Source organism: Cherax quadricarinatus, chromosome 99 (genome assembly GCF_038502225.1).
Source record: "Cherax quadricarinatus isolate ZL_2023a chromosome 99, ASM3850222v1, whole genome shotgun sequence".
Lineage (NCBI taxonomy): Eukaryota > Metazoa > Arthropoda > Malacostraca > Decapoda > Parastacidae > Cherax > Cherax quadricarinatus.
In genome coordinates this window covers 8,100,724-8,128,694 of record NC_091390.1, presented here as the reverse complement: position 1 = coordinate 8,128,694, position 27,971 = coordinate 8,100,724, and the positions used below count along the sequence as shown (strand labels likewise).

The following is a 27,971-nucleotide window of genomic DNA, read 5'->3' as shown; positions in this document are numbered from 1 at the left end:
TCTCCCACACAGTGAGAGCTTCAAGTATCACTCTCCCACACAGTGAGAGCTTCAAGTATCACTCTCCCACACAGTGAGAGCTTCAACTATCACTCTCCCACACAGTGAGAGCTTCAAGTATCACTCTCCCACACAGTGAGAGCTTCAACTATCACTCTCCCACACAGTGAGAGCTTCAAGTGTCACTCTCCCACACAGTGAGAGCTTCAAGTGTCACTCTCCCACACAGTGAGAGCTTCAAGTATCACTCTCCCACGCAGTGAGAGCTTCAAGTGTCACTCTCCCACACAGTGAGAGCTTCAAGTGTCACTCTCCCACACAGTGAGAGCTTCAAATATCATTCTCCCACACAGTGAGAGCTTCAAGTATCAATCTCCCACACAGTGAGAGCTTCAACTATCACTCTCCCACACAGTGAGAGCTTCAAGTGTCACTCTCTCATACAGTGAGAGCTTCAAGTGTCACTCTCCCACACAGTGAGAGCTTCAAGTGTCACTCTCCCACACAGTGAGAGCTTCAAGTGTCACTCTCCCACACAGTGAGAGCTTCAAGTGTCACTCTCCCACACAGTGAGAGCTTCAAGTGTCACTCTCCCACACAGTGAGAGCTTCAAGTGTCACTCTCCCACACAGTGAGAGCTTCAAGTGTCACTCTCCCACACAGTGAGAGCTTCAAGTGTCACTCTCCCACACAGTGAGAGCTTCAAGTGTCACTCTCCCACACAGTGAGAGCTTCAAGTATCACTCTCCCACACAGTGAGAGCTTCAAGTGTCACTCTCCCACACAGTGAGAGCTTCAAGTATCACTCTCCCACACAGTGAGAGCTTCAAGTGTCACTCTCCCACACAGTGAGAGCTTCAAGTATCACTCTCCCACACAGTGAGAAGCATCTAGCACGTCACTATATCCTGAGGCTGATCATAAACACCGTCACTATGTACCTTCTCCTACCCTTCCTGTGTGTCATGGTGGCCGCCGCTCATCCTAATGACTTGGGAGTCAATCCAGAAGAACTTCATTCAACATTGATAGCGAACCAGTTGTTGTTGTCCCAACAAACAGAACTCTTAAAGGAGATGGTCAACGCAGCACAGCGTAATAAAGGTAATTGATAATTTACACTAATAGCAAATACATATTTCAGCTCCGAGAGGAAAACACACACGCCATTATTAATGTTCTTGAGTTTCTAAACTAACTTGCTCATGGCTTCGCTACTTACCAGATTTATCAGGAATTATATTCATATGATAAGAAATTTAATACAATTGGTTTTCATTGCAATATATATAGAGAAAAACGACGATAAACGGGCTAAAATTAACATTAATTTATTTTTCAAATAATATTATTATCATTTAAGCCACAAAGATAAATATGAATCAGAAAAGCATTAGGAAGATAAATATTTTAAATATATCAAATTCATTTACTTTTTTTTAATAATATAAATCGCGAATAAGGACTTATATGAAAATATTGGGTGATGCTGGGTGATGCTGAGTGATGCTGAGTGTTGCTGAGTGATGCTGGGTGATGCTGGGTGATGCTGAGTGATGCTGGGTGATGCTGGGTGATGCTGAGTGATGCTGAGTGATGCTGAGTGATGCTGGGTGATGCTGGGTGATGCTGAGTGATGCTGGGTGATGCTGAGTGATGCTGAGTGATGCTGGGTGATGCTCAGTGATGCTGGGTGATGCTGAGTGATGCTGAGTGATGCTGAGTGATGCTGAGTGATGCTGAGTGATGCTGAGTGATGCTGAGTGATGCCGAGTGATGCTGAGTGATGCTGGGTGATGCTGAGTGATGCTGAGTGATGCTGAGTGATGCTGAGTGATGCTGAGTGATGCTGAGTGATGCTGGGTGATGCTGGGTGATGCTGGGTGGTGCTGAGTGATGCTGAGTGATGCTGAGTGATGCTGAGTGATGCTGAGTGATGCTGAGTGATGCTGGGTGATGCTGAGTGATGCTGAGTGATGCTCGGTGATGCTGGGTGATGCTGAGTGATGCTGAGTGATGCTGGGTGATGCTGAGTGATGCTGGGTGATGATGCTGAGTGATGCTGAGTGATGCTGGGTGATGCTGGGTGATGCTGAGTGATGCTGAGTGATGCTGGGTGATGCTGAGTGACGCTGAGTGATGCTGGGTGATGCTGAGTGATGCTGAGTGATGCTGAGTGATGCTGGGTGATGCTGGGTGATACTGAGCGATGCTGAGTGATGCTGGGTGATGCTGAGTGATGCTGAGTGATGCTGAGTGATGCTGGGTGATGCTGAGTGATGCTGAGAGATGCTGGGTGATGCTGGGTGATGCTGGGTTACGCTAGGTGATGCTGAGTGATGCTGAGTGATGCTGGGTGATGCTGAGTGATGCTGAGTGATGCTGAGTGATGCTGGGTGATGCTGAGTGATGCTGAGTGATGCTGAGTGATGCTGGGTGATGCTGAGTGATGCTGGGTGATGCTGAGTGATGCTGAGTGATGCTGGGTGATGCTGGGTGATGCTGAGTGATGCTGAGTGATGCTGGGTGATGCTGAGTGATGCTGAGTGATGCTGAGTGATGCTGGGTGATGCTGAGTGATGTTGGGTGATTCTGAGAGATGCTGAGTGATGCTGAGTGATGCTGGGTGATGCTGAGTGATGCTGAGTGATGCTGAGTGATGCTGAGTGATGCTGAGTGATGCTAGGTGATGCTGGGTGATGCTCAGTGAGGCTGAGTGATGCTGAGTGATGATGAGTGATGCTTGGTGATGCTGAGTGATGCTGAGTGATGCTGAGTGATGCTGAGTGATGCTGAGTGATGCTGGGTGATGCTGAGTGATGCTGAGTGATGCTGAGTGATGCTGAGTGATGCTGAGTGATGCTGGGTGATGCTGGGTGATGCTGGGTTACGCTAGGTGATGCTGAGTGATGCTGAGTGATGCTGGGTGATGCTGAGTGATGCTGAGTGATGCTGGGTGATGCTGAGTGATGCTGAGTGATGCTGAGTGATGCTGAGTGATGCTGGGTGATGCTGGGTGATGCTGGGTGATGATGAGTGATGTTGAGTGATGGTGAGTGATGCTGAATGATGCTGGGTGATGCTGAGTGATGCTGAGTGATGTTGAGTGATGCTGAGTGAAGCTGGGTGATGCTGATTGATGCTGAGTGATGCTGGGTGATGCTGGGTGATGCTGAGTGATGCTGAGTGATGCAGAGTGAAGCTGGGTGATGCTGAGTGATGCTGAGTGATGCTGGGTGATGCTGGGTGATGCTGGGTGATGCTGAGTGATGTTGAGTGATTCTGAGTGATGCTGAGTGATGCTGAGTGATGCTAGGTGATGCTGGGTGATGCTCAGTGAGGCTGAGTGATGCTGAGTGATGCTGAGTGATGCTTGGTGATGCTGAGTGATGCTGAGTGATGCTGAGTGATGCTGGGTGATGGTGAGTGATGCTGAGTGATGCTTGGTGAGGCTGAGTGATGCTGGGTAATGCTGAGTGATGCTGAGTGGTGCTGAGTGATGCTGGGTGATGCTGGGTGATGCTGGGTGATGCTAAGTGATGCTGAGTGATACTGAGTGATGCTGGGTGATGCTGGGTGATGCTGAGTGATGCTGAGTGATGCTTGGTGATGCTGAGTGATGCTGAGTGATGCTGGGTAATGCTGAGTGATGCTGAGTGATGCTGAGTTATGCTGGGTGATGCTGGGTGATGCTGAGTGATACTGAGTGATGCTGGGTGTTGCTGGGAGATGCTGGGTGATGCTTGGTGATGCTGAGTGATGCTGGGTAATGCTGAGTGATGCTGAGTGATGCTGAGTGATGCTGAGTGATGCTTGGTGATGCTGAGTGATGCTGGGTAATGCTGAGTGATGCTGAGTGATGCTGGGTGATGCTGGGTGATGCTGGGTGATGCTAAGTGATGCTGAGTGATGCTGGGTGATGCTGAGTGATGCTGAGTGATGCTTGGTGATGCTGAGTGATGCTGGGTAATGCTGAGTGATGCTGAGTGATGCTGAGTGATGCTGGGTGATGCTGGGTGATGATGAGTGATACTGAGTGATGCTGAGTGATGCTGAGTGATCCTGGGTGATGCTGGGTGATGCTGGGAGATGCTGGGTGATGCTGGGTGATGCTCTGTGATGCTGGGTGAAGCGGGGTGAAGCAGGGTAATGCTGGGTGATGCTGAGTGATGCTGGGTGATGCTGGGTGATGCTGAGTGATGCTGAGTGATGCTGGGTGATGCTGAGTGATGCTGAGTGATGCTTGGTGATGCTGAGTGATGCTGGGTAATGCTGAGTGATGCTGAGTGATGTTGAGTGATGCTGGGTGATGCTGGGTGATGCTGGGTGATGCTAAGTGATGCTGAGTGATGCTGGGTGATGCTGAGTGATGCTGAGTGATGCTTGGTGATGCTGAGTGATGCTGGGTAATGCTGAGTGATGCTGAGTGATGCTGAGTGATGCTGGGTGATGCTGGGTGATGATGAGTGATACTGAGTGATGCTGAGTGATGCTGAGTGATCCTGGGTGATGCTGGGTGATGCTGGGAGATGCTGGGTGATGCTGGGTGATGCTCTGTGATGCTGGGTGAAGCGGGGTGAAGCAGGGTAATGCTGGGTGATGTTGATTGATGCTGGGCGATGCTGAGTGATACTGAGTGATGCTGAGTGATGCTGGGTGATGCAGGGTGAAGCTGAGTGACGCTGAGTGATGCTGAGTGATGCTGAGTGATGCTGAGTGATGCTGAGTGATGCTGGGTGATGCAGGGTGAAGCTGAGTGACGCTGAGTGATGCTGAGTGATGCTGAGTGATGCTGAGTGATGCTGGGTGATGCTGGGTGATGCTGAGTGATGCTGAGTGATGCTGGGTGATGCTGGGTGATGCTGCGTGACACTGGGTGATGCTGGGAGATGCTGGCTGATGCTGGCTGATGCTCTGCGATGCTGGGTGAAGCTGGGTGAAGCAGGGTAATGCTGGGTGATGCTGAGTGATGCTGAGTGATGCTGAGTTATGCTGGGTGATACTGGGTGATGCTGAGTGATGCTGAGTGATGCTGAGTGATGTTGGGTGATTCTGGGTGATCCTGAGTGAAGCTGGGTGATGCTGGGGGCGCTTGGTAATGTTAGGTGACGCTGGTTGATGCTTGGTGATGCTGGGTGATGCTGGATGATGCAGGGTGAAGCTGGGTGAAACTGGGTGATGCTGGGTTACGCTGAGTGATGCTTGGTGATGCTGGGTGATGCTGGGTGATGCTGGGTGATTCTGGGTGATGCTGGGTGATGCTGGGTGAAGCTGGGTGAAACTGGGCGATGCTTTGTTACGCTGGGTGAAGCTTGGTGATATTGAGTGATGCTGAATGATGCTGGGTGATGGTGAGTGATGCTGAGTGATGCTGAGTGATGCTGGGTGATGCCGGGTGATGTTGGGTGATGCTGAGTGATGCTCTGTGATGCTGGGTGAAGCTGGGTGAAGCAGGGTGATGCTGGGTGATGCTGAGTGATGCTGGGTGATGCTGGCTGATGCTATCTGATGTCGGGAGATATTGGGTGACGCTGAGTGATGCTGGGTGAAGATGGGTGATGCCGGGTGATGTTGGGTGATGCTGAGTGATGCTCTGTGATGCTGGGTGAAGCTGGGTGAAGCAGGGTGATGCTGGGTGATGCTGAGTGATGCTGGGTGATGCTGGCTGATGCTATCTGATATCGGGAGATGTTGGGTGACGCTGAGTGATGCTGGGTGATGCTGAATGAACCTGGGTGATGCTGGGTGATGTTGGGTGAGGCTGTGTGATGCTGGGTGATCCTGAGTGAAGTTGGGTGATGCTGGGGGACGCTGGGTAATGTTAGGTGATGCTGGGTGACTGAGTGATGCTGGGTGATGCTGCATGATGCTCGGTGAAGCTGGGTGATGCTGGGTGATGCTGGGTTACGCTAGGTGATGCTGAGTGATGCTGAGTGATGTTGGGAGACGCTGGGAGATGCTGGGTGAAGCTGGGTAATGATTGGTAATGGTGGGTGAAACTGGGTGATGCTGGGTGATGCTGAGTGATGTTGGGTGATGCTGGGTGACGCTGGGTGAAGCTGAGTGAAGCAGGGTAATGCTGGGTGATGCTGGGTGATGCTGGGTGAAGCTGGGTGATGCTGGGTGAAGCTGGGTGATGCCGGGTTATGTTGGGTGATACTGATTGATGTTGGGTGATGCTGAGTGAAGCTCGGTGATGCTGTGTGATGCTGGGTGGTGTAGGGTGACGCTTGGTGATGCTTGGTGATGCTGAGTAATACAGAGTAATGCTGCATGAAGCTGGGTACGCTTAAGATAAGATAAGATAAGATTTCGTTCGGATTTTTAACCCCGGAGGGTTAGCCACCCATGATAACCCAAGAAAGTCAGTGCGTCATCGAGGACTGTCTAACTTATTTCCATTGTGGTCCTTAATCTTGTCCCCCAGGATGCCACCCACACCAGTCCACTAACACCCAGGTACCTATTTGCTGCTAGGTGAACAGGACAACAGGTGTAAGGAAACGTGTCGAAATGTTTCCACCCGCCGGGAATCGAACCCTGGCCCTCAGTGTGTGAAGCGGGAGCTTTAGCCACCAGGCCACACGTGATGCTGGGTGATGCTGAGTTAAGCTGGGTGAAGATGGGTGAAGCTGGGTGATACTGGATGAAGCTTTGCGATACTGGGTGATACTGGGTGATGCTAGGTGAAGCTTGGTGATACTGGCTGATAATGGGTGATACTGGGTGATGCAGGTTGATGCTGGGTGATGCTGGGTGTTTCTGGGTGAAACTTGGTGATACTGGGTGAAGATAGGTGATGCTCGGTGATGCTGGGTGAGCTGGGTGATGCTGGGTGATGCTGTGTGATGCTGGGAGATGTTGGGTGAAGCTGAGTGATGCTGGGTGATGCTGAGTGATGCTGAGTGGTGCTGAGTGATGCTGGGTGATGCTGAGTGATGCTGGGTGATTCTGAGTGATGCTGGGTGATGCTGAGTGATGCTGAGTGGTGCTGAGTGATGCTGGGTGATGCTAAGTGATGCTGGGTGAAGCTGAGTGATGCTGGGTGATGCTGAGTGATGCTGAGTGGTGCTGAGTGATGCTGGGTGATGCTGGGTGATGCTGGGTGAAGCTGAGTGATGCTGGGTGATGCTGAGTGATGCTGAGTGGTGCTGAGTGATGCTGGGTGATGCTGAGTGATGTTGGGTGATTCTGAGAGATGCTGAGTGATGCTGAGTGATGCTGGGTGATGCTGAGTGATGCTGAGTGATGCTGAGTTTTGCTGGGTGATGCTGAGTGATGCTGAGTGATGCTGAGTGATGCTGGGTGATGCTGAGTGATGCTGGGTGATGCTAAGTGATGCTGGGTGATGCTGAGTGATGCTGAGTGATGCTGAGTGATGCTGAGTGATGCTGAGTGATGCTGAGCGATGCTGGGTGATGCTGGGTGACGCTGAGTGATGCTGGGTGATGCTGAGTGATGCTGAGTGATGCTGGGTGATGCTGAATGATGCTGGGTAATGCTGAGTGATGCTGAGTGATGCTGAGTGATGCTGGGTGATGATGGGTGATGCTGAGTGATACTGAGTGATGCTGGGTGATGCTGGGAGATGCTGGGTGATGCTGGGTGATGCTGGGAGATGCTGGGTGATGCTGTGTGATGCTGGGTGATGATGGGTGATGCTCTGTGATGCTGGGTGATGCTGAGTGATTTTGAGTGATGCTGAGTGAGGCTTAGTGATGCTGAGTGATGCTGGGTGATGCTGAGTGATGCTGGGTGATGCTGAGTGATGTTGAGTGATGCTGAGTGATGCTGGGTGATGCTGAGTGATGTTGGGTGATGCTGGGTGATGCTGAGTGATACTGGGTGATTTTGAGTGATGCTGGGTGATGTTGGGTGATGCTGAGTGAGGCTTAGTGATGCTGAGTGATGCTGGGTGATGCTGAGTGGTGCTGGGTGATGCTGAGTGATGTTGAGTGATGCTGAGTGATGCTGGGTGATGCTGAGTGATGCTGAGTGATGCTGGGTGATGCTGAGTGATGCTGGGTGATGCTGGGTGATGCTGGCAGATGCTCTGCGAAGCTGGGTGAAGCAGTGTAATGCTGGCTGATGCTGAGTGATGCTGAGTAATGCTGAGTGATGCTGGGTGATGCTGTGTGATGCTGGGTGATGCTGAGTGATGCTGAGTGATGCTGAGTGATGCTGGGTGATGCTGAGTGATGCTGAGTGATGCTGAGTGATGCTGGGTGATGCTGAGTGATGCTGAGTGATGCTGGGTGATGCTGGGTGATGCTGAGTGATGCTGGGTGATGCTGGGTGATGCTGGGTGATGCTGAGTGATGCTGGGTGATGCTGAGTGATGCTGAGTGATGCTGAGTGATGCTGGGTGATGCTGGGTGATGCTGGGTGATGCTGAGTGATGCTGAGTGATGCTGAGTGATGCTGCGTGATGCTGAGTGATGCTGGGTGATGCTGGGTGATGCTGGGTGATGCAGAGTGATGCTGAGTGATGCTGAGTGATGCTGCGTGATGCTGAGTGATACTGGGTGATGCTGGGTGAAGCTTGGCGATACTGGGTGATACTGGGTAATAATGGGTGGTACTGGGTGATGCTTGTTGATGCTGGCTGATGCTGGGTGTTTCTGTGAGAAACTTGGTGATGCTGGGTGAAGATGGGTGATGCTGGGTGATGCTGGGAGATGCTGGGAGATGTTGGGTGAAGCTGGATAATGATGGGTGATGCTGGGTGAATCTCAGGGATGCTGGGTGATACTGGGTGATGCTGGGAGATGTTGGGTGAAGCTGGATAATGATGGGTGATGCTGGGCGAATCTGAGTGATGCTGGGTGATGCTGAGTGATGCTGAGTGATGCTGAGTGATGCTGAGTGATGCTGCGTGATGCTGAGTGATGCTGAGTGATGCTGAGTGATGCTGAGTGATGCTGCGTGATGCTGAGTGATGCTGGGTGATGCTGCGTGATGCTGAGTGATGCTGTGTGATGCTGAGTGATGCTGAGTGATGCTGAGTGATGCTTAGTGATGCCTAGTGATGCTGGGTGATGCTCTGTGATGCTGAGTGATGCTGAGTGATGCTGGGTGATGCTGGGTGATGCTGAGTGATGCTGAGTGATGCTGGGTGATGCTGATTGATGCTGGGGGACGCTGAGTGATGCTGGGGGACGCTGAGTGATGCTCTGTGATGCTGGGTGAAGCTGGGTGATGCTTAGAGATGCTGGGTGATGCTGAGTGATGCTGGGTGATGTTGAGTGATGCTGGGTGATGCTGAGTGATGCTGAGTGATGCTGGGTGATGCTGAGTGATGCTGGGGAACGCTGAGTGATACTGAGTGATGCTGAGTGATGTTGAGTGATGCTGGGTGATGCTGGGTGATGCTGAGTAATGCTGGGTGATGCTTGGAGATGCTGGGTGACGCTGGGTGATGCTCTGCGTTGCTGTGTGAATTTGGCTGAAGCAGGGTAATGCTGGGTGATGCTGAGTGATGCTGGGTGATGCTGAGTGATGCTGAGTAATGCTGAGTGATGCTTGGTGATGCTGGGTGATGCTGGGTGAAGCTGGGTGATGCTGGGTGGAGCTGGATGATGCCGGGTGATGTTGGGTGACGCTGGGTGATGCTGAGTGATGCTGGGTGATGCTGGTTGATGCTGGTAGATGCCGGGTGATGTTGGGTGATACTGATTGATGCTGGGTGATGCTGAGTGAAGCTCGGTGATGCTGGGTGATGCTGGGTGATGCTGGGAGACGCTTGGTAATGTTAGGTGATGCTGGGTGAAGCTGGGTGAAGATGGGTGAGGCTGGGTGATACTGGATGATGCTTGGTGATACTGGGTGATACTAGGTGATACTGGATGAAGCTTAGTGATACTGGGTGATGCTGCTTGATGCTGTGTGATGTTGGGTGTTTCTGGGTGAAGCTTGGTGATGCTGGGTGAAGATGGGGGATGCTGGGTGATGCTGGTTGAGCTGAGTGATGCTGGGTGATGCTGGGTGATGCTGGGAGATGTTGGGTGAAGCTGGGTAATGATGGGTGATGCTGGGTGAAGCTGGGTGATGCTGGGTGATACTGAGTGATGCTGGGTGATGCTCGTTGATGCTCAGTGATGCTGGGTGATGCTGAGTGATGCTGGTTGATGCTGGGAGATGCTGGGTGAAGCTGGGTAATGATGGGTAATGATGGGTGATACTGGGTGATGCTGGGTTAAGCTGGGTGATGCTGGGTGATGCTGAGTGATGCTGGGTGATGCTGGATGATTCCAGGTGATGTTGGGTGATGCTGAGTGATGCTGGGTGATGTTGAGTGGCGCTGGGTGATGCTGGGTGATCCTGAGTGAAGCTCGGTGATGCTGGAGGCGCTGGGTAATGTTAGGTGATGCGGGGTGACTCTAAGCGATGCTGCGTGATGCTGGGTGAAGCTGGGTGATGCTGGGTGATGCTGGGTGATGCTTGGAGATGCTGGGTGAAGCTGGATGATGTTTGGTGATGCTTAGTGATGCTGAGTGATGCTGGTTGATGCTTGTTGATGCTGGGTGATGCCGAGTGAAGCTGAGTGAAGCAGGGTAATGCTGGGTGATGTTTGGTGATGCTTTGTGATGCTGGGTGAAGTTGGGTGATGCGAGGTGAAGCTTGGTGATACTGGTTGATACTGGATGAACCGTGGTGTTACTGGGTGATAATGGGTGATACTGGATGATGCTGGTTGATGCTGGGTGATGCTGGGTGCTTCTTTTTGAAGCTTGGTGATGCTGGGTGAAGATGGGTGATGCTGGGTGATGCTGGTTGATGCTGGGAGATGCTGGGTGAAGCTGGGTAATTATGGGTAATGATGGGTGATACTGGGTGATGCTGGGTTAAGCTGGGTGATGCTGGGTGATGCTGGGTGATGCCGAGTGAAGTTGAGTGAAGCAGGGTAATGCTGGGTAATGTTGGGTGATGCTGGGTGATGCTGGGTGAAGCTGGGTGATACTGGATGAAGCTTGGTGTTGCTGTGTGATAATTGGTGATACTGGATGATGCTGCTTGATGCTGGGTGATGCTGGGTGCTTCTGGGTGAAGCTGGAAGATGTTGGGTGAAGCTGGGTAAAGATGGGTGATGCTGGGTGAGCTGGGTGATGCTTGGTGATGCTGGGAGAAGCTTGGTGATACTGGGTGATACTGCGTGATACTGGACGAAACTTGGTGATACTGGGTGATGCTGGTTGATGCTGGGTGATTCTGAGTGAAGATTGGTGATTCTGGGAGAAGATAGGTGATGCTGGGTGATGCTGGGTGTTTCTGTGAGAAACTTGGTGATGCTGGGTGAAGATGGGTGATGCTGGGTGATGCTGGGAGATGCTGGGAGATGTTGGGTGAAGCTGGATAATGATGGGTGATGCTGGGTGAAGCTGAGTGATGCTGGGTGATGCTGGGTGATGCTGGGAGATGTTGGGTGAAGCTGGATAATGATGGGTGATGCTGGGTGAATCTGAGTGATGCTGGGTGATGCTGAGTGATGCTGAGTGATGCTGAGTGATGCTGAGTGATGCTGCGTGATGCTGAGTGATGCTGAGTGATGCTGAGTGATGCTGAGTGATGCTGCGTGATGCTGAGTGATGTTGGGTGATGCTGCGTGATGCTGAGTGATGCTGGGTGATGCTGAGTGATGCTGAGTGATGCTGAGTGATGCTTAGTGATGCCTAGTGATGCTGGGTGATGCTCTGTGATGCTGAGTGATGCTGAGTGATGCTGGGTGATGCTGGGTGATGCTGAGTGATGCTGAGTGATGCTGGGTGATGCTGAGTGATGCTGGGTGATGCTGAGTGATGCTGGGTGATGCTGAGTGATGCTGAGTGATGCTGGGTGATGCTGAGTGATGCTGGGGGACGCTGAGTGATGCTGGGGGACGCTGAGTGATGCTCTGTGATGCTGGGTGAAGCTGGGTGATGCTTAGAGATGCTGGGTGATGCTGAGTGATGCTGGGTGATGGTGAGTGATGCTGGGTGATGCTGAGTGATGCTGAGTGATGCTGGGTGATGCTGAGTGATGCTGGGGAACGCTGAGTGATACTGAGTGATGCTGAGTGATGTTGAGTGATGCTGGGTGATGCTGGGTGATGCTGAGTAATGCTGGGTGATGCTTGGAGATGCTGGGTGACGCTGGGTGATGCTCTGCGTTGCTGTGTGAATTTGGCTGAAGCAGGGTAATGCTGGGTGATGCTGAGTGATGCTGGGTGATGCTGAGTGATGCTGAGTAATGCTGAGTGATGCTTGGTGATGCTGGGTGATGCTGGGTGAAGCTGGGTGATGCTGGGTGGAGCTGGATGATGCCGGGTGATGTTGGGTGACGCTGGGTGATGCTGAGTGATGCTGGGTGATGCTGGTTGATGCTGGTTGATGCCGGGTGATGTTGGGTGATACTGATTGATGCTGGGTGATGCTGAGTGAAGCTCGGTGATGCTGTGTGATGCTGGGTGATATTGGGTTACGCTGGGTGATGCTGGGTGATGCTGGGTGATGCTGGGAGACGCTTGGTAATGTTAGGTGATGCTGGGTGAAGCTGGGTGAAGATGGGTGAGGCTGGGTGATACTGGATGATGCTTGGTGATACTGGGTGATACTAGGTGATACTGGGTGATGCTGCTTGATGCTGTGTGATGTTGGGTGTTTCTGGGTGAAGCTTGGTGATGCTGGGTGAAGATGGGGGATGCTGGGTGATGCTGGTTGAGCTGAGTGATGCTGGGTGATGCTGGGTGATGCTGGGAGATGTTGGGTGAAGCTGGGTAATGATGGGTGATGCTGGGTGAAGCTGGGTGATGCTGGGTGATACTGAGTGATGCTGGGTGATGCTCGTTGATGCTCAGTGATGCTGGGTGATGCTGAGTGATGCTGGTTGATGCTGGGAGATGCTGGGTGAAGCTGGGTAATGATGGGTAATGATGGGTGATACTGGGTGATGCTGGGTTAAGCTGGGTGATGCTGGGTGATGCTGAGTGATGCTGGGTGATGCTGGATGATTCCAGGTGATGTTGGGTGATGCTGAGTGATGCTGGGTGATGTTGAGTGGCGCTGGGTGATGCTGGGTGATCCTGAGTGAAGCTCGGTGATGCTGGAGGCGCTGGGTAATGTTAGGTGATGCTGGGTGACTCTAAGTGATGCTGCGTGATGCTGGGTGATGCTGGGTGATGCTGGGTGATGCTTGGAGATGCTGGGTGAAGCTGGATGATGTTTGGTGATGCTTAGTGATGCTGAGTGATGCTGGTTGATGCTTGTTGATACTGGGTGATGCCGAGTGAAGCTGAGTGAAGCAGGGTAATGCTGGGTGATGTTTGGTGATGCTTTGTGATGCTGGGTGAAGTTGGGTGATGCGAGGTGAAGCTTGGCGATACTGGTTGATACTGGATGAACCGTGGTGTTACTGGGTGATAATGGGTGATACTGGATGATGCTGGTTGATGCTGGGTGATGCTGGGTGCTTCTTTTTGAAGCTTGGTGATGCTGGGTGAAGATGGGTGATGCTGGGTGATGCTGGTTGATGCTGGGAGATGCTGGGTGAAGCTGGGTAATTATGGGTAATGATGGGTGATACTGGGTGATGCTGGGTTAAGCTGGGTGATGCTGGGTGATGCTGGGTGATGCCGAGTGAAGTTGAGTGAAGCAGGGTAATGCTGGGTAATGTTGGGTGATGCTGGGTGATGCTGGGTGAAGCTGGGTGATACTGGATGAAGCTTGGTGTTGCTGTGTGATAATTGGTGATACTGGATGATGCTGCTTGATGCTGGGTGATGCTGGGTGCTTCTGGGTGAAGCTGGAAGATGTTGGGTGAAGCTGGGTAAAGATGGGTGATGCTGGGTGAGCTGGGTGATGCTTGGTGATGCTGGGAGAAGCTTGGTGATACTGGGTGATACTGGGTGATACTGGACGAAACTTGGTGATACTGGGTGATGCTGGTTGATGCTGGGTGATTCTTAGTGAAGATTGGTGATTCTGGGAGAAGATAGGTGATGCTGGGTGATGCTGGGTGTTTCTGTGAGAAACTTGGTGATGCTGGGTGAAGATGGGTGATGCTGGGTGATGCTGGGAGATGCTGGGAGATGTTGGGTGAAGCTGGATAATGATGGGTGATGCTGGGTGAAGCTGAGTGATGCTGGGTGATGCTGGGTGATGCTGGGAGATGTTGGGTGAAGCTGGATAATGATGGGTGATGCTGGGTGAATCTGAGTGATGCTGGGTGATGCTGAGTGATGCTGAGTGATGCTGAGTGATGCTGAGTGATGCTGCGTGATGCTGAGTGATGCTGAGTGATGCTGAGTGATGCTGAGTGATGCTGCGTGATGCTGAGTGATGCTGGGTGATGCTGCGTGATGCTGAGTGATGCTGAGTGATGCTGAGTGATGCTGAGTGATGCTGAGTGATGCTTAGTGATGCCTAGTGATGCTGGGTGATGCTCTGTGATGCTGAGTGATGCTGAGTGATGCTGGGTGATGCTGGGTGATGCTGAGTGATGCTGAGTGATGCTGGGTGATGCTGAGTGATGCTGGGTGATGCTGAGTGATGCTGGGTGATGCTGAGTGATGCTGAGTGATGCTGGGTGATGCTGAGTGATGCTGGGGGACGCTGAGTGATGCTGGGGGACGCTGAGTGATGCTCTGTGATGCTGGGTGAAGCTGGGTGATGCTTAGAGATGCTGGGTGATGCTGAGTGATGCTGGGTGATGTTGAGTGATGCTGGGTGATGCTGAGTGATGCTGAGTGATGCTGGGTGATGCTGAGTGATGCTGGGGAACGCTGAGTGATACTGAGTGATGCTGAGTGATGTTGAGTGATGCTGGGTGATGCTGGGTGATGCTGAGTAATGCTGGGTGATGCTTGGAGATGCTGGGTGACGCTGGGTGATGCTCTGCGTTGCTGTGTGAATTTGGCTGAAGCAGGGTAATGCTGGGTGATGCTGAGTGATGCTGGGTGATGCTGAGTGATGCTGAGTAATGCTGAGTGATGCTTGGTGATGCTGGGTGATGCTGGGTGAAGCTGGGTGATGCTGGGTGGAGCTGGATGATGCCGGGTGATGTTGGGTGACGCTGGGTGATGCTGAGTGATGCTGGGTGATGCTGGTTGATGCTGGTTGATGCCGGGTGATGTTGGGTGATACTGATTGATGCTGGGTGATGCTGAGTGAAGCTCGGTGATGCTGTGTGATGCTGGGTGATATTGGGTTACGCTGGGTGATGCTGGGTGATGCTGGGTGATGCTGGGAGACGCTTGGTAATGTTAGGTGATGCTGGGTGAAGCTGGGTGAAGATGGGTGAGGCTGGGTGATACTGGATGATGCTTGGTGATACTGGGTGATACTAGGTGATACTGGGTGATGCTGCTTGATGCTGTGTGATGTTGGGTGTTTCTGGGTGAAGCTTGGTGATGCTGGGTGAAGATGGGGGATGCTGGGTGATGCTGGTTGAGCTGAGTGATGCTGGGTGATGCTGGGTGATGCTGGGAGATGTTGGGTGAAGCTGGGTAATGATGGGTGATGCTGGGTGAAGCTGGGTGATGCTGGGTGATACTGAGTGATGCTGGGTGATGCTCGTTGATGCTCAGTGATGCTGGGTGATGCTGAGTGATGCTGGTTGATGCTGGGAGATGCTGGGTGAAGCTGGGTAATGATGGGTAATGATGGGTGATACTGGGTGATGCTGGGTTAAGCTGGGTGATGCTGGGTGATGCTGAGTGATGCTGGGTGATGCTGGATGATTCCAGGTGATGTTGGGTGATGCTGAGTGATGCTGGGTGATGTTGAGTGGCGCTGGGTGATGCTGGGTGATCCTGAGTGAAGCTCGGTGATGCTGGAGGCGCTGGGTAATGTTAGGTGATGCTGGGTGACTCTAAGTGATGCTGCGTGATGCTGGGTGAAGCTGGGTGATGCTGGGTGATGCTGGGTGATGCTGAGTGATGCTGGTTGATGCTTGTTGATGCTGGGTGATGCCGAGTGAAGCTGAGTGAAGCAGGGTAATGCTGGGTGATGTTTGGTGATGCTTTGTGATGCTGGGTGAAGTTAGGTGATGCGAGGTGAAGCTTGGTGATACTGGTTGATACTGGATGAACCGTGGTGTTACTGGGTGATAATGGGTGATACTGGATGATGCTGGTTGATGCTGGGTGATGCTGGGTGCTTCTTTTTGAAGCTTGGTGATGCTGGGTGAAGATGGGTGATGCTGGGTGATGCTGGTTGATGCTGGGAGATGCTGGGTGAAGTTGGGTAATTATGGGTAATGATGGGTGATACTGGGTGATGCTGGGTTAAGCTGGGTGATGCTGGGTGATGCTGGGTGATGCCGAGTGAAGTTGAGTGAAGCAGGGTAATGCTGGGTAATGTTGGGTGATGCTGGGTGATGCTGGGTGAAGCTGGGTGATACTGGATGAAGCTTGGTGTTGCTGTGTGATAATTGGTGATACTGGATGATGCTGCTTGATGCTGGGTGATGCTGGGTGCTTCTGGGTGAAGCTGGAAGATGTTGGGTGAAGCTGGGTAAAGATGGGTGATGCTGGGTGAGCTGGGTGATGCTTGGTGATGCTGGGAGAAGCTTGGTGATACTGGGTGATACTGGGTGATACTGGACGAAACTTGGTGATACTGGGTGATGCTGGTTGATGCTGGGTGATTCTGGGAGAAGATAGGTGATGCTGGGTGATGCTGGGTGAGCTGGGTGATGCTGGCGATGCTGGGTGATGCTGGGTGAAGCTTGGTGAAGCTGGATGGTACAGGGTGATATTGGGTTATACTTTGTGAAGCTGGTTGATGTTGGGTGACGCTGAATGATGCTGGGTGAAGCTGGGGTGATGCTGGGTGAGGCTGGATGTTGCTGGGTGTTGCTGTGTGATGCTGGATAATGCTGGGTGAAGCTGGGTGATGCTGGGTGATGCTGGGTGGAACTTGGCGATGGTTGGTGATGCTGGGTGATGCTGGGTGAAGCTTGGTGGACTGGGTGATGCTGGGTAATACTTGGTGAAGCTGGGTGAGGCTGGGTGATGACGGGTGATGCTAGGTGATCCTGGATGATGCTGGATGAAGCTTGGTGATGCTGGGTGACGCTGGGTGATGTTGAGTGATGCTGGGTGTGGCTGGGTGATGCTGGGTAGTGCTGGGTGAAGCTTTGTGAGGCTAGCTGATGTTAGGTGAAGCTGGGTGAGACCGGGTTGTGCTGGGGGAAGCTCGTTGAGGCTGGGTGAAGCTTGTTGAGGCTGGGTGAAGCTTGCTGGTGACGCTGGGTGATGCTGGGTGATGCTGGGTAAAGCTTGGTGAGGGTGGGTGATGCTGGGTGAAACTGGGTGAGGCTGGTTGTTGCTTGGTGATGCTTGGTGAAGCTGGTTGATGTGTGTTGATGCTATGTGATGCTGGGTGAGTCTGAGCGATGCTGGGTGTTGCTGGGTGATTCTGGGTGATGCAGGGTGAATCTGAGTGATGCTGGGTGAAGCTTAGTGATGCTGGGTGATGCTGGGTGAAGCTGAATGATGCTGGGTGATTCTGTGTGATGCTTGGTGATTCTGGGTGATGCTGGGTGACGTTTGGTGAGACTGGGTGATGCTGGGTAATGCAGGGTGAAGCTGGGTGAGGCTGGGTGATGACGGGTGATGCTAAGTAATGCTGTGTGAGGCTGGGTGATTCTGGATGATGCTGGATGAAGTTCGGTGATTCTGGGTGATGCTGGGTGATGCTGGGTGAGGCTGGGTGATGCTAGGTGATGCTTGGTGAGGCTAGCTGATGCGGGGTGAAGCTGGATGAAGCTGGGTGAAGCTGGGTGAGGCTGGGAGATGCTGGATGAAGCTGGATGAAGCTGGGTGAAGCTTAGTGATGCTGGGTGAAGCTGGTTACGCTTGGTGATGCTGGGTGATGTTATGTGATGCTGGGTGAAGCTGGGTGATGATGGGTGAAGCTTAGTGATCCTAGGTGAAGCTTAGTGATGCTGGGTGATGCTGGGTGATTCTGGGTGATGCTGGGTGATGCTGGGTGAAGCTTAGTGATGCTGGGTGTTGTTGGGTGATGCTGGGTTATTCTGTGTTATGCTGGGTGATGCTGGGTGATGCTGGGTGATGCTGGGTGAAGCTTGGTGAGACTGGGTGATGTTGGGTAATGCTGGGTGAAGCTGGGTGAGGCTGGGTGATGACGGGTGATGCTAAGTGATGCTGGGTGATGCTGGATGATGCTGGATGATGCTGGATGAAGTCTGGTGATGCTGGGTGACGTTGGGTGATGCTGGGTGAGGCTGGATGATGCTGGGTGCAGCTTGGTGAGGCTAGCTGATGCTGGGTGAAGCTGGGTGATGCTGGGTGAAGCTGGGTGAAGCTGGGTGAAGCTTAGTGATGCTAGGAGATGCTGGGTATAGCTGGTGACGCTGGGTGATGCAGGGTGAAACTTTGTGAGGCTGGTTAATGCTTGGTGATGCTGGGTGATGCTGAGTGAAGCTTGGTGTGGCTGGGTGATGCTGGGTGAATCTTCGTGAGGCTGGGTGATGCTTGGTGATGCTGGGTGTTGCTGGGTGAAGCTTAGTGTGACTGGGTGATGCTGGGTGATGCTAGGTGATGTTGGGTGATGCTGTGTGATGCTGGGTGAAGCTTGGTGAAGCTGGGTGAAGGTTAGTGATGCTAGGAGAAGCTGGGTGATGCCGGGTATAGCTTGTGACGCTGGGTGATGCTGAGTGATGCTGGGTGAAGCTTTGTGAGGGTGGGTGATGCTGGGTGATGCTGGGTGAAGCTTGGTGAGGCTTGGTGAGGCTTGGTGATGCTGGGTGAAGCTGGGTGATGCTGTGTGATGCTGGGTGAAGCTGTGTAAGGCTCGATGATGCTGGGTGAAGCTTGGTGAAGCTGGGTGAAGGTTAGTGATGCTAGGAGAAGCTGGGTGATGCCGGGTATAGCTTGTGACGCTGGGTGATGCTGAGTGATGCTGGGTGAAGCTTTTTGAGAGTGGGTGATGCTGGGTGATGCTGGGTGATGCTGGGTGATGCTGGGTGATGCTTGGTGATGCTGGGTGAAGCTTTGTGAGGGTGGGTGATGCTGGTGTGATGCTGGGTGAAGCTTGGTGAGGCTTGGTGATGCTGTGTGAAGCTGGGTGATGCTGGCTGAAGCTCGGTGTGGCTGGGTGATGCTGGGTGAAGCTGGGTGATGCTTAATGAAGCTTTGTATGGCTGGGTGATGCTGGGTGATGCTTTCTGAAGCTTGTTGAGGCTAGGTAATGCTGAGTGAGGCTGTATGAAGCTGTGTGATGCTGGGTGAAGCTGGGTGATGCTCTGTGATACTGGGTGAAGCTGTGTGAAGCTGGGTGATGCTGTGTGATGCTGGGTGAAGCTGTATGAAGCTGGGTGATGCTGGGTGAAGCTTGGTGAAGCTGGGTGAAGCTGGGTGATGCTGGGTGATGCTTGGTGAGGCTAGCTGATGCTGGGTGAAGTTGGATGAAGCTAAGTGATGCTGGGTGAGGCTGGGAGATGCTGGGTGAAGCTGGGTGAAGCTGAGTGATGCTGGGCGAAGCTTAGTGATGCTGGGTGATGCTGGGTGATGCTGGGTGAAGCTGGTGACGCTGGGTGATGCTGGGTGATGCTATGTGATGCTGGGCGAAGCTGGATGATGCTGGGTGAAGCTTAGTGATGCTGGGTAATGCTGGGTGAGGCTGGGTGTTGCTGTGTGATTCTGGGTGAAGCTTGGTGAGACTGGGTGATGCTGGGTGATGCTGGGCGAAGTGTAGTGATGCTTGGCGAAGCGTAGTGATGCTGGGCGAAGCGTATTGATGCTGTGTGATGCTGGGTGATTCTGGGTGATGCTGGGTGATACTGGGTGAAGCTTGGTGAGACTGGGTGATGCTGGGTAATGCTGGGTGAAGCTGGGTGAGGCTGGGTGATGACGGATGATGCTAAGTGATGCTGGGTGAGGCTGGGTGATGCTGGATGATGTTGGATGAAGTTTGGTGATTCTGGGTGACATTGGGTGATGCTGGGTGAGGCTGGATGATGCTGGGTGAAGCTTGGTGAGCCTAGCTGATGCTGGGTGAAGCTTGGTGAGGCTAGCTGATGCTGGGTGAAGCTGGGTGAAGCTAGGTGAAGCTGGGTGAGGCTGGGTGAAGCTGGGTGTTGCTGGGTGAAGCTTGGTGTGGCTGGGTGATACTGGGTGATGCTTGGTGAAGCTTGTTGAGCCTGGGTAATGCTGGGTGAGGGTGTGTGAGCTGGGTGATGCTGGGTGAAGCTTGGTGAAGCTGGGAGAAGGTTAGTGATGCTAGGAGATGCTGGGTGATGCCGGATATAGCTTGTGACGCTGTGTGATGCTGAGTGATGCTGGGTGAAGCTTTGTGAGGGTGGGTGATGCTGGGTGATGCTGAGTGAAGCTTTGTGAGGCTTGGTGAGGCTTGGTGATGCTGGGTGAAGCTGGGTGATTCTGGATGAGGCTTGGTGTGGCTGGGTGATGCTGGGTGAAGCTGGATGATGCTGGGTGAAGCTTTGTATGGCTGGGTGAAGCTTGGTATGGCTGGATGATGCTGGGTGATGCTTTCTGAAGCTTGTTGAGGCTGGGTGATGTTGGGTGAGGCTGTGTGAAGCTGTGTGATGCTGGGTGAAGCTGTGTGAGGCTGGGTGATGATGTGTGATGCTGGGTGAAGCTGTGTGAGGCTGGGTAATGCTGGGTGAAGCTTGGTGAAGCTGGATGAAGCTGGGTGAGACTGGGTGATGCTGGGTTAGGCTGGGTGAAGCTGGGTGATGCTGGTTGATGCTGTTTGTTGCTGGGTGAAGCTGGGTGAGGCTGGGTGATGCTGGATGACGCTAGGTTAAGCTTGATGAGGCTGGGTGATGCTGGGTGATGGTGGGTGACGCTGGGTGATGCTGGGTGAAGCTTTGTGAGGCTGTGTGATGCTGGGTGATGCTGGGTGAAACTGGGAGAGGCTGGTTGTTGCTGGGTGATGCTGGGTGTTGCTGGGTGAAGCTTGGTGTGGCTGGGTGATGCTGGGTGATGCTTGGTGAAGCTTGTTGAGCCTGGGTGATGCTGATGAGGGTGTGTGAAGCTGGGTGATGCTGTGTGAAGCTAGGTGATGCTGGGTGATGCTGTGTGATGCTGGGTGAAGGTGTGTGAGACTGGGTGGTTCTGAGTGAAGCTTGGTGAAGCTGGGTGAAGTTTAGTGATGCTAGGAGATGCTGGGTGATGTCGGGTATAGCTTGTGACGCTGTGTGATGCTGAGTGATGCTGACTGAAGCTTTGTGAGGGTGGGTTATGCTGGGTGATGCTGAGTGAAGCTTGGTGTGGCTGGGTGATGCTGGGTGAAGCTGGGTGATGCTGGGTGATGCTGGATGAAGCTTGGTGTGGCTGGGTGATGCTGGGTGATGCTGGGTGATGCTGGGTGATGCTAGGTGAAGCTGGGTGATGCTGGGTGAAGCTTGGTATGGCTGGGTGATGTTGGGTGATGCTTTTTGAAGCTTGTTGAGGCTGGGTGATGCTGGGTGAGGCTGTGTGAAGCTGTGTGATGCTGGGTGAAGCTGTGTGAGGCTGCGTGATGCTCTGTGATGTTGGGTGAAGCTGTGTGAGGCTGGATGATGCTCGGTGAAGCTTGGTGAAGCTGGGTGAAACTGGGTGATGCTTGGTGAGGCTGGGTGAAGCTGGGTAAGGCTGTGTGATGCTGGGTGATGTTGGTTGATGCTGGTTGATGCTGGGTGAAGCTGGGTGAGGCTGGGTGATGCTGGGTGACGCTAGGTTAAGCTTGATGAGGCTGGATGATGCTGCGTGATGGTGGGTGACGCTGGGTGATGCTGGGTGAAGCTTTGTGAGGGTGGGTGATGCTGGGTGATGCTGTGAGATGCTTGGTGAGGCTGGGTGATGCTGGGTGATACTGGGTGAAGCTTGTTGAGGCTTGGTGATGCTGGGTGATGCTGGGTGAAATTGAGTGAGGCTGGTTGTTGCTGGGTGATGCTGGGTGAATCTGGGTGATGCTTGGTGATGCAGGGTTATGCTGGGTTAAAGTGGGTGAGGCTGAATGATGCTGGGTGGTGCTGGGTGGTGCTGGGTGAAGCTTGTGAGGCTGGGTGATGCTGGGTGAAGCGCGGTGATTCTGGGTGAAACTTGGTGAGGCTGGGTGGTGCTGGATGATGGTGGGTGATGCTGGGTGAAGCTGTCTGGTGCTGTGTGATTCTGGGTGAAGCTTGGTGAGGCTGGGTGATGCTTGGTGATGCCAAGTGATGCTGGGTGATGCTGAGTGAAACTGGGTGAGTCTGGGTAATGCTGGGTGAAGCTGGGTGATGTTGGGTGATGCTGGGTGAAGCAGGGTGATAGTGGGTGAAGCTGGGTAGGTCTGGCTTTTTGAAAATTAATTAATGTCTCTCTCTAATTTTAATAGAGCCTCCTGTGTAAGAAATATTTCCCCTTCCATGATGCCGCTACGGAACTTTTACCTCTATTATCTCCCACTGACAATGATTTTCCACCGCAACTTAAAAAAGGACGGGGAAGGGGGAAGTAGTTGAAACCAATGTAAAAATTGAAACCCAGAGAAGGAAACACCCAGGATGGACACTGGAAAGCGCACAACCCTCAATGATATAAACTTTGGTAATAAATACCGACAAGTTGGTTTAGAAAGACACGTAAGCAAACACTATGACATATTTATTAGAAAACGTTTCGGTCCTGGGACCTTGATCACTTCACTGTTTGAAATGATCAAGGTCCCAGGACCGAAACGTTTTCTAATAAATATGTCATAGTGTTTGCTTACGTGTCTTTCTAAACGAACAACCCTCATTAAACGAGGCAAACCAACAGTAATACATCCTGCACCTGACAAGAAACTTGAGTGATTAATATAATTATTCATTACGCAAAGAAAGCTACGAAATTTCACTCCATCTTTCTGGTGTTTTTCCAGGAGCGTCCTGCCCGCACCCCTACACACAGGTCCTGGACGAGTGCTTCTACCTGAGTCCACACAAACTGACCTGGGAGAAGGCACGCCAGCACTGCCAGGGAATGATGGGAGACTTGGCCTCACCCAAACACCCCTATGCTCTCAAGTCTTTCATTTTGAACTTATTAGGTTTGTACTATCGGATTTCTACTTGCTATGCATTAAATATTTTTCTGTACTCTTCATGTTCAGCCGATTGCAAGTGACATGACAGTGATGACACCTTTTAGATGACAGGACCTTGTCTGCACCTTGTCTGCACCTTGTCTGCACCTTGTCTGCACCTTGTCTGCACCTTGTCTGCACCTTGTCTGCACCTTGTCTGCACCTTGTCTGCACCTTGTCTGCACCTTGTCTGCATCTTGTCTGCACGTTGTCTGCACGTTGTCTGCACGTTGTCTGCATCTTGTCTGCACCTTGTCTGCACCTTGTCTGCACCTTGTCTGCACCTTGTCTGCACCTTGTCTGCACCTTGTCTGCACCTTGTCTTCACCTTGTCTGCACCTTGTCTGCACCTTGTCTTCACCTTGTTTGCACCTTGTCTGCACGTTGTCTGCACGTTGTCTGCACGTTGTCTGCACGTTGTCTGCACCTTGTCTGCACCTTGTCTGCACCTTGTCTGCACCTTGTCTGCACCTTGTCTGCACCTTGTCTGCACCTTGTCTGCACCTTGTCTGCACCTTGTCTGCACCTTGTCTGCACCTTGTCTGCACCTTGTCTGCACCTTGTCTGCACCTAGGTAATGATGATTTCATCTTTTCGTTGTGTCTGCTGATGACCTCAACTGAAGGTCGAAATACATGTGGGTCAATCTCTCTTATTAAAAGGTATTCATTACACTTTTATCGCAGCATTAACACCCACTTCTTTGTTTGGAAAACTTTCTTCCAACTAACCTAACATGCCAGTCCAGCCTCCTAATAACAGTCAGAATTTCACTGTTGCTAAGACAGTCAAGTGGGTGACTGTTCACCCACTTGACTGTAATAATGTATTTTCTTGTGCGCTTCGTAAGTCGCTTTTCTTTTATTCGCTCGCGTGTCATTTTTTTTATTGCAGGTATTACATTGTATGTTGGCGTTGAGCTGTGGTTTAATTGGTTAAATTTGATTGTTAGACAACAATCTAAACTAACTTAAATGAAGTTAAATGACATTAATCGAGAAATTTGCTTAAAGACATTGGTAGAATTCTTCGTAACTCATACGTTTTTCAGTCCTGGGAAATGTAATACACTTCAGTATATGCAATAACAGGTACACTGGGAAATGTAATACACTTCAGTATATGCAACAACAGGTACACTGGGAAATGTAATACACTTCAGTATATGCAACAACAGGTACACTGGGAAATGTAATTCACTTGAGTATGCAACAACAGGTACACTGGGAAATGTAATTCACTTGAGTATATGCAATAACAGGTACACTGGGAAATGTAATTCACTTGAGTATATGCAACAACAGGTACACTGAGAAATGTAATTCACTTGAGTATGCAACAACAGGTACACTGAGAAATGTAATTCACTTGAGTATATGCAACAACAGGTACACTGGGAAATGTAATTCACTTGAGTATATGCAACAACAGGTACACTGGGAAATGTAATTCACTTGAGTATATGCAACAACAGATACACTGGTAAATGTAATTCACTTGAGTATATGCAACAACAGATACACTGGTAAATGTAATTCACTTGAGTATATTCAATAATAGGTACACACAGGTAGGTCAACAAATAACCTCGCCAGAATAATGTTGATGGTCATTTACAACTCCGGGCTTGTGAGTCGTCCCTGTGGAGTTGTATGACCTGCTGGCTACAATTGTTCTCAGTCTCATCACAAGGTTCAACATAACACATTCGGATTATGTGTGGACTGATTAATGTGTGTTTACACTCACTTTCTCTCTTCTTTCTTTTTTTTTTTTACACAGGGTTTGACAAGGTTAAGGATCCCTAGCTTTATTGACAAGCTATTTACAGGTTAAGGATTCTTAACTTTATTAACAAGCTAAGAGCTGTTACCTACATCAGCTCATTTGAAAGCATTTTTATTGTTATGAAACATACAAGTAGGGAACAGGATGAAGTTGGAGCCATCTATGGGCCAGCATTTTCATCTGATCATCTGACTTTATCTCGTTGACATTATAATTCTGTACGAATGTGTTCCATACTCGAGTCATCCTGGGAATAAATGATGTGAGATGAAGTGATGTTCTGGAGAAGGGTACAGCCAGAGTGAAGTTGCTACTGGCTGCCCGTCTTGTGTTATAGAAGCTTGCTTCACGCTGTCCTCGAAGTGGATCCAAAATCCTAGCGGGACTAGTACCGAACTTGCACACGAAAATCACTCACAACGAAAGCAAAAGACTTGGCAGACGATGCAACATCCCCCCAATGAAAAGCAGGGGTGTCACTAGCACGTTAAGAGACCATACAATAAGTGTCAGGGGCCCGAGACTGTTCAACTGCCTCCCAGCATACATAAGGGGGATTACCAACAGACCCCTGGCAGTCTTCAAGCTGGCACTGGACAAGCACCTAAAGTCAGTTCCTGACCAGCCGGGCTGTGGCTCGTACGTTGGTTTGCGTGCAGCCAGCAGCAACAGCCTGGTTGATCAGGCTCTGATCCACCAGGAGGCCTGGTCACAGACCGGGCCGCGGGGGCGTTGACCCCCGGAACTCTCTCCAGGTAAACTCCTGGTAAGTGTGGTACTTTGACAATATTGGCCTTTCTTTATCTCTCTCGCTCTGTCTCTCTCTCTCTCTCTCTCTCTTTCTCTCTCGTGAGAATTCATTTGTCAGTCATGCTTACTCTATTACTTACTTTCTCATCATATATTCACATAGTCTCCCTCTTACCACCCAACTAATTTCTCTGTTACTCCTTCGTGTTCTTATTTTGTGTTTATTTAAAGCTTTCTCTAGCAGTACTTTCTTAGTCAAGGATGATACAATCAACTTAACATTCTCTCTCACCTGCTTTATTTCCTCCATCCTGTCATAAATCTCCCCATCTTGGTCCTGGTCAGGGAAATTCCTGAGACAAGATTTGCCAACCCTCAGCCAATGATGATTTAATGTAAGTTTTGTCTTTGTACTTAACTAATCTCTTATTAAGTAGGTTTAGTATTGTAATGGGCATGTTAACCAGCACAACTGATCCGGAGTTTAGTACTTACTGATGACTTTCATCTTTCATCACAGTGTGTGTGTGTGTGTGTGTGTATGTGTGTGTGTGTGTGTGTGTGTGTGTGTGTGTGTGTGTGTGTGTGTGTGTGTGTGTGTGTGTGTGTGTGTGTGTGTGTGTGTGTGTGTGTACTCACCTAATTGTACTCACCTAATTGTGGTTTCAGGGGTCAAGACTCAGCTCCTGGCCCCGCCTCTTCACTGATCGCTACTGGGTCCTCTCTCTCTCTGCTTCCTGAGCTTTGTCATACCTCTTCTTAAAACTATGTATGGTTCCTGCCTCCACTACTTCACTTGCTAGGCTATTCCACTTGCTGACAACTCCTAACGTCCCTGTGACTCGTCTGAGTCTTCAGCTTCCAGTTGTGACCCCTTGTCCCTGTGTCCCCTCTCTTGAACATCCTATCTCTGTCCACCTTGTCTATTCCCCTCAGTATCTTGTATGTCGTTATCATGTCTCCCCTGACCCTTCTGTCCTCCAGTGTCGTCAGTCCGATTTCCCTTAACCTTTCCTCGTACAACATTCCCTTGAGCTCTGGGACTAGCCTTGTTGCAAACCTTTGTACTTTCTCTAACTTCTTGACGTGCTTGACCAGGTGTGGGTTCCAGACTGGTGCTGCATACTCCAGTATGGGCTTAACATACACAGTGTACAGTGTCTTGAACGATTCCTTATTAAGGTATCGGAACGCTATTCTCAGGTTTGCCAGGCGCCCGTATGCTGCAGCAGTTATTTGGTTGATGTGTGCCTCCGGTGATGTGCTCGGTGTTATGGTCACCCCAAGATCTTTCTCCCTGAGTGAGGTCTGTAGTCTTTGTCCACCTAGCCTATACTCTGTCTGCGGTCTTCTTTGCCCCTCCCCAATCTTCATGACTTTGCATTTGGCTGCATTGAATTCGAGAAGCCAGTTACTGGACCACATGTCCAGCCTGTCCAGGTCTCTTTGCAGTCCTGCCTCATCCTCGTCCGATTTAATTCTTCTCATCACCTTCACGTCATCTGCGAACAGGGACACTTCAGAGTCTATTCCTTCCATCATGTCGTTCACATATATCAAAAATAGCACTGGTCCTAGAACTGACCCCTGTGGGACCCCGCTCGTAACAGGCGCCCACTGTGATACCTCTTCACGTACCATGACTCGTTGCTGCCTCCCTGTCAGGTATTCCCTTATCCATTGCAGTGCCCTCCCTTTTACATGCGCCTGATCCTCCAGCTTCTGCACTAATCTCTTGTGGGGAACTGTGTCAAAGGCCTTCCTGCAGTCTAGGAAAACGCAATCTACCCACCCCTCTCTCTCGTGTCTTACTTCTGTTACCTTGTCATAAAACTCCAGGAGGTTTGTGATACAAGATTTGCCTTCCATGAACCCATGCTGGTTTTCATTTATAATCTTGTTCCTTTCCAGGTGTTCGACCACTCTCCTCCTGATAATCTTCTCCATGACTTTGCACTCAATACATGTCAGAGACACAGGTCTGTAGTTTAGTGCCTCGTTTCTGTTTCCTTTCTTAAATATGGGGACTACATTAGCTGTCTTCCATTTCTCAGGTAGTTGCCCAGTTTCAAGGGATGTGTTGAAGATTGTGGTTAGAGGCACGCACAGCATCTCTGCTCCTTCTCTAAGGACCCATGGGGAGATGTTGTCCGGTCCCATCGCCTTTGAGGTGTCAAGGTCACTTAAGAGCTTCTTCACCTCCTCCTCAGTTGTTCGTATGTCATCCAACACTTGTTGGTATATTCCCTCTTGATGTTCCCTTCTGTGCTGTCTTCCCACAGCCCTTCCTGTCTCTACTGTAAAAACTTCCTTAAATCTCCTGTTCAGCTCCTCACATACCTCCTGATCATTTCTTGTGAGTTCTCCACTTTCTGTTCTTAA

The 27,971-nt window shown here is 51.1% G+C and overlaps 1 protein-coding gene across 1 annotated transcript in view; it reads left to right on the top strand.

The window, feature by feature from the left end:
- The first annotated feature begins 622 nt into the window (after window positions 1-622).
- The window catches only part of LOC138851083 (C-type lectin-like), a 51,586-nt gene continuing 24,237 nt past the window's right edge, over window positions 623-27,971 (top strand). The window contains exons 1-3 of the mRNA XM_070079504.1: window positions 623-1,111; window positions 6,330-6,337; window positions 22,848-23,015. Of these exons, the coding sequence (XP_069935605.1) occupies window positions 936-1,111; window positions 6,330-6,337; window positions 22,848-23,015 (352 nt within the window). The 5' untranslated portion in view covers window positions 623-935. The remainder of the gene's footprint in view (window positions 1,112-6,329; window positions 6,338-22,847; window positions 23,016-27,971) is intronic.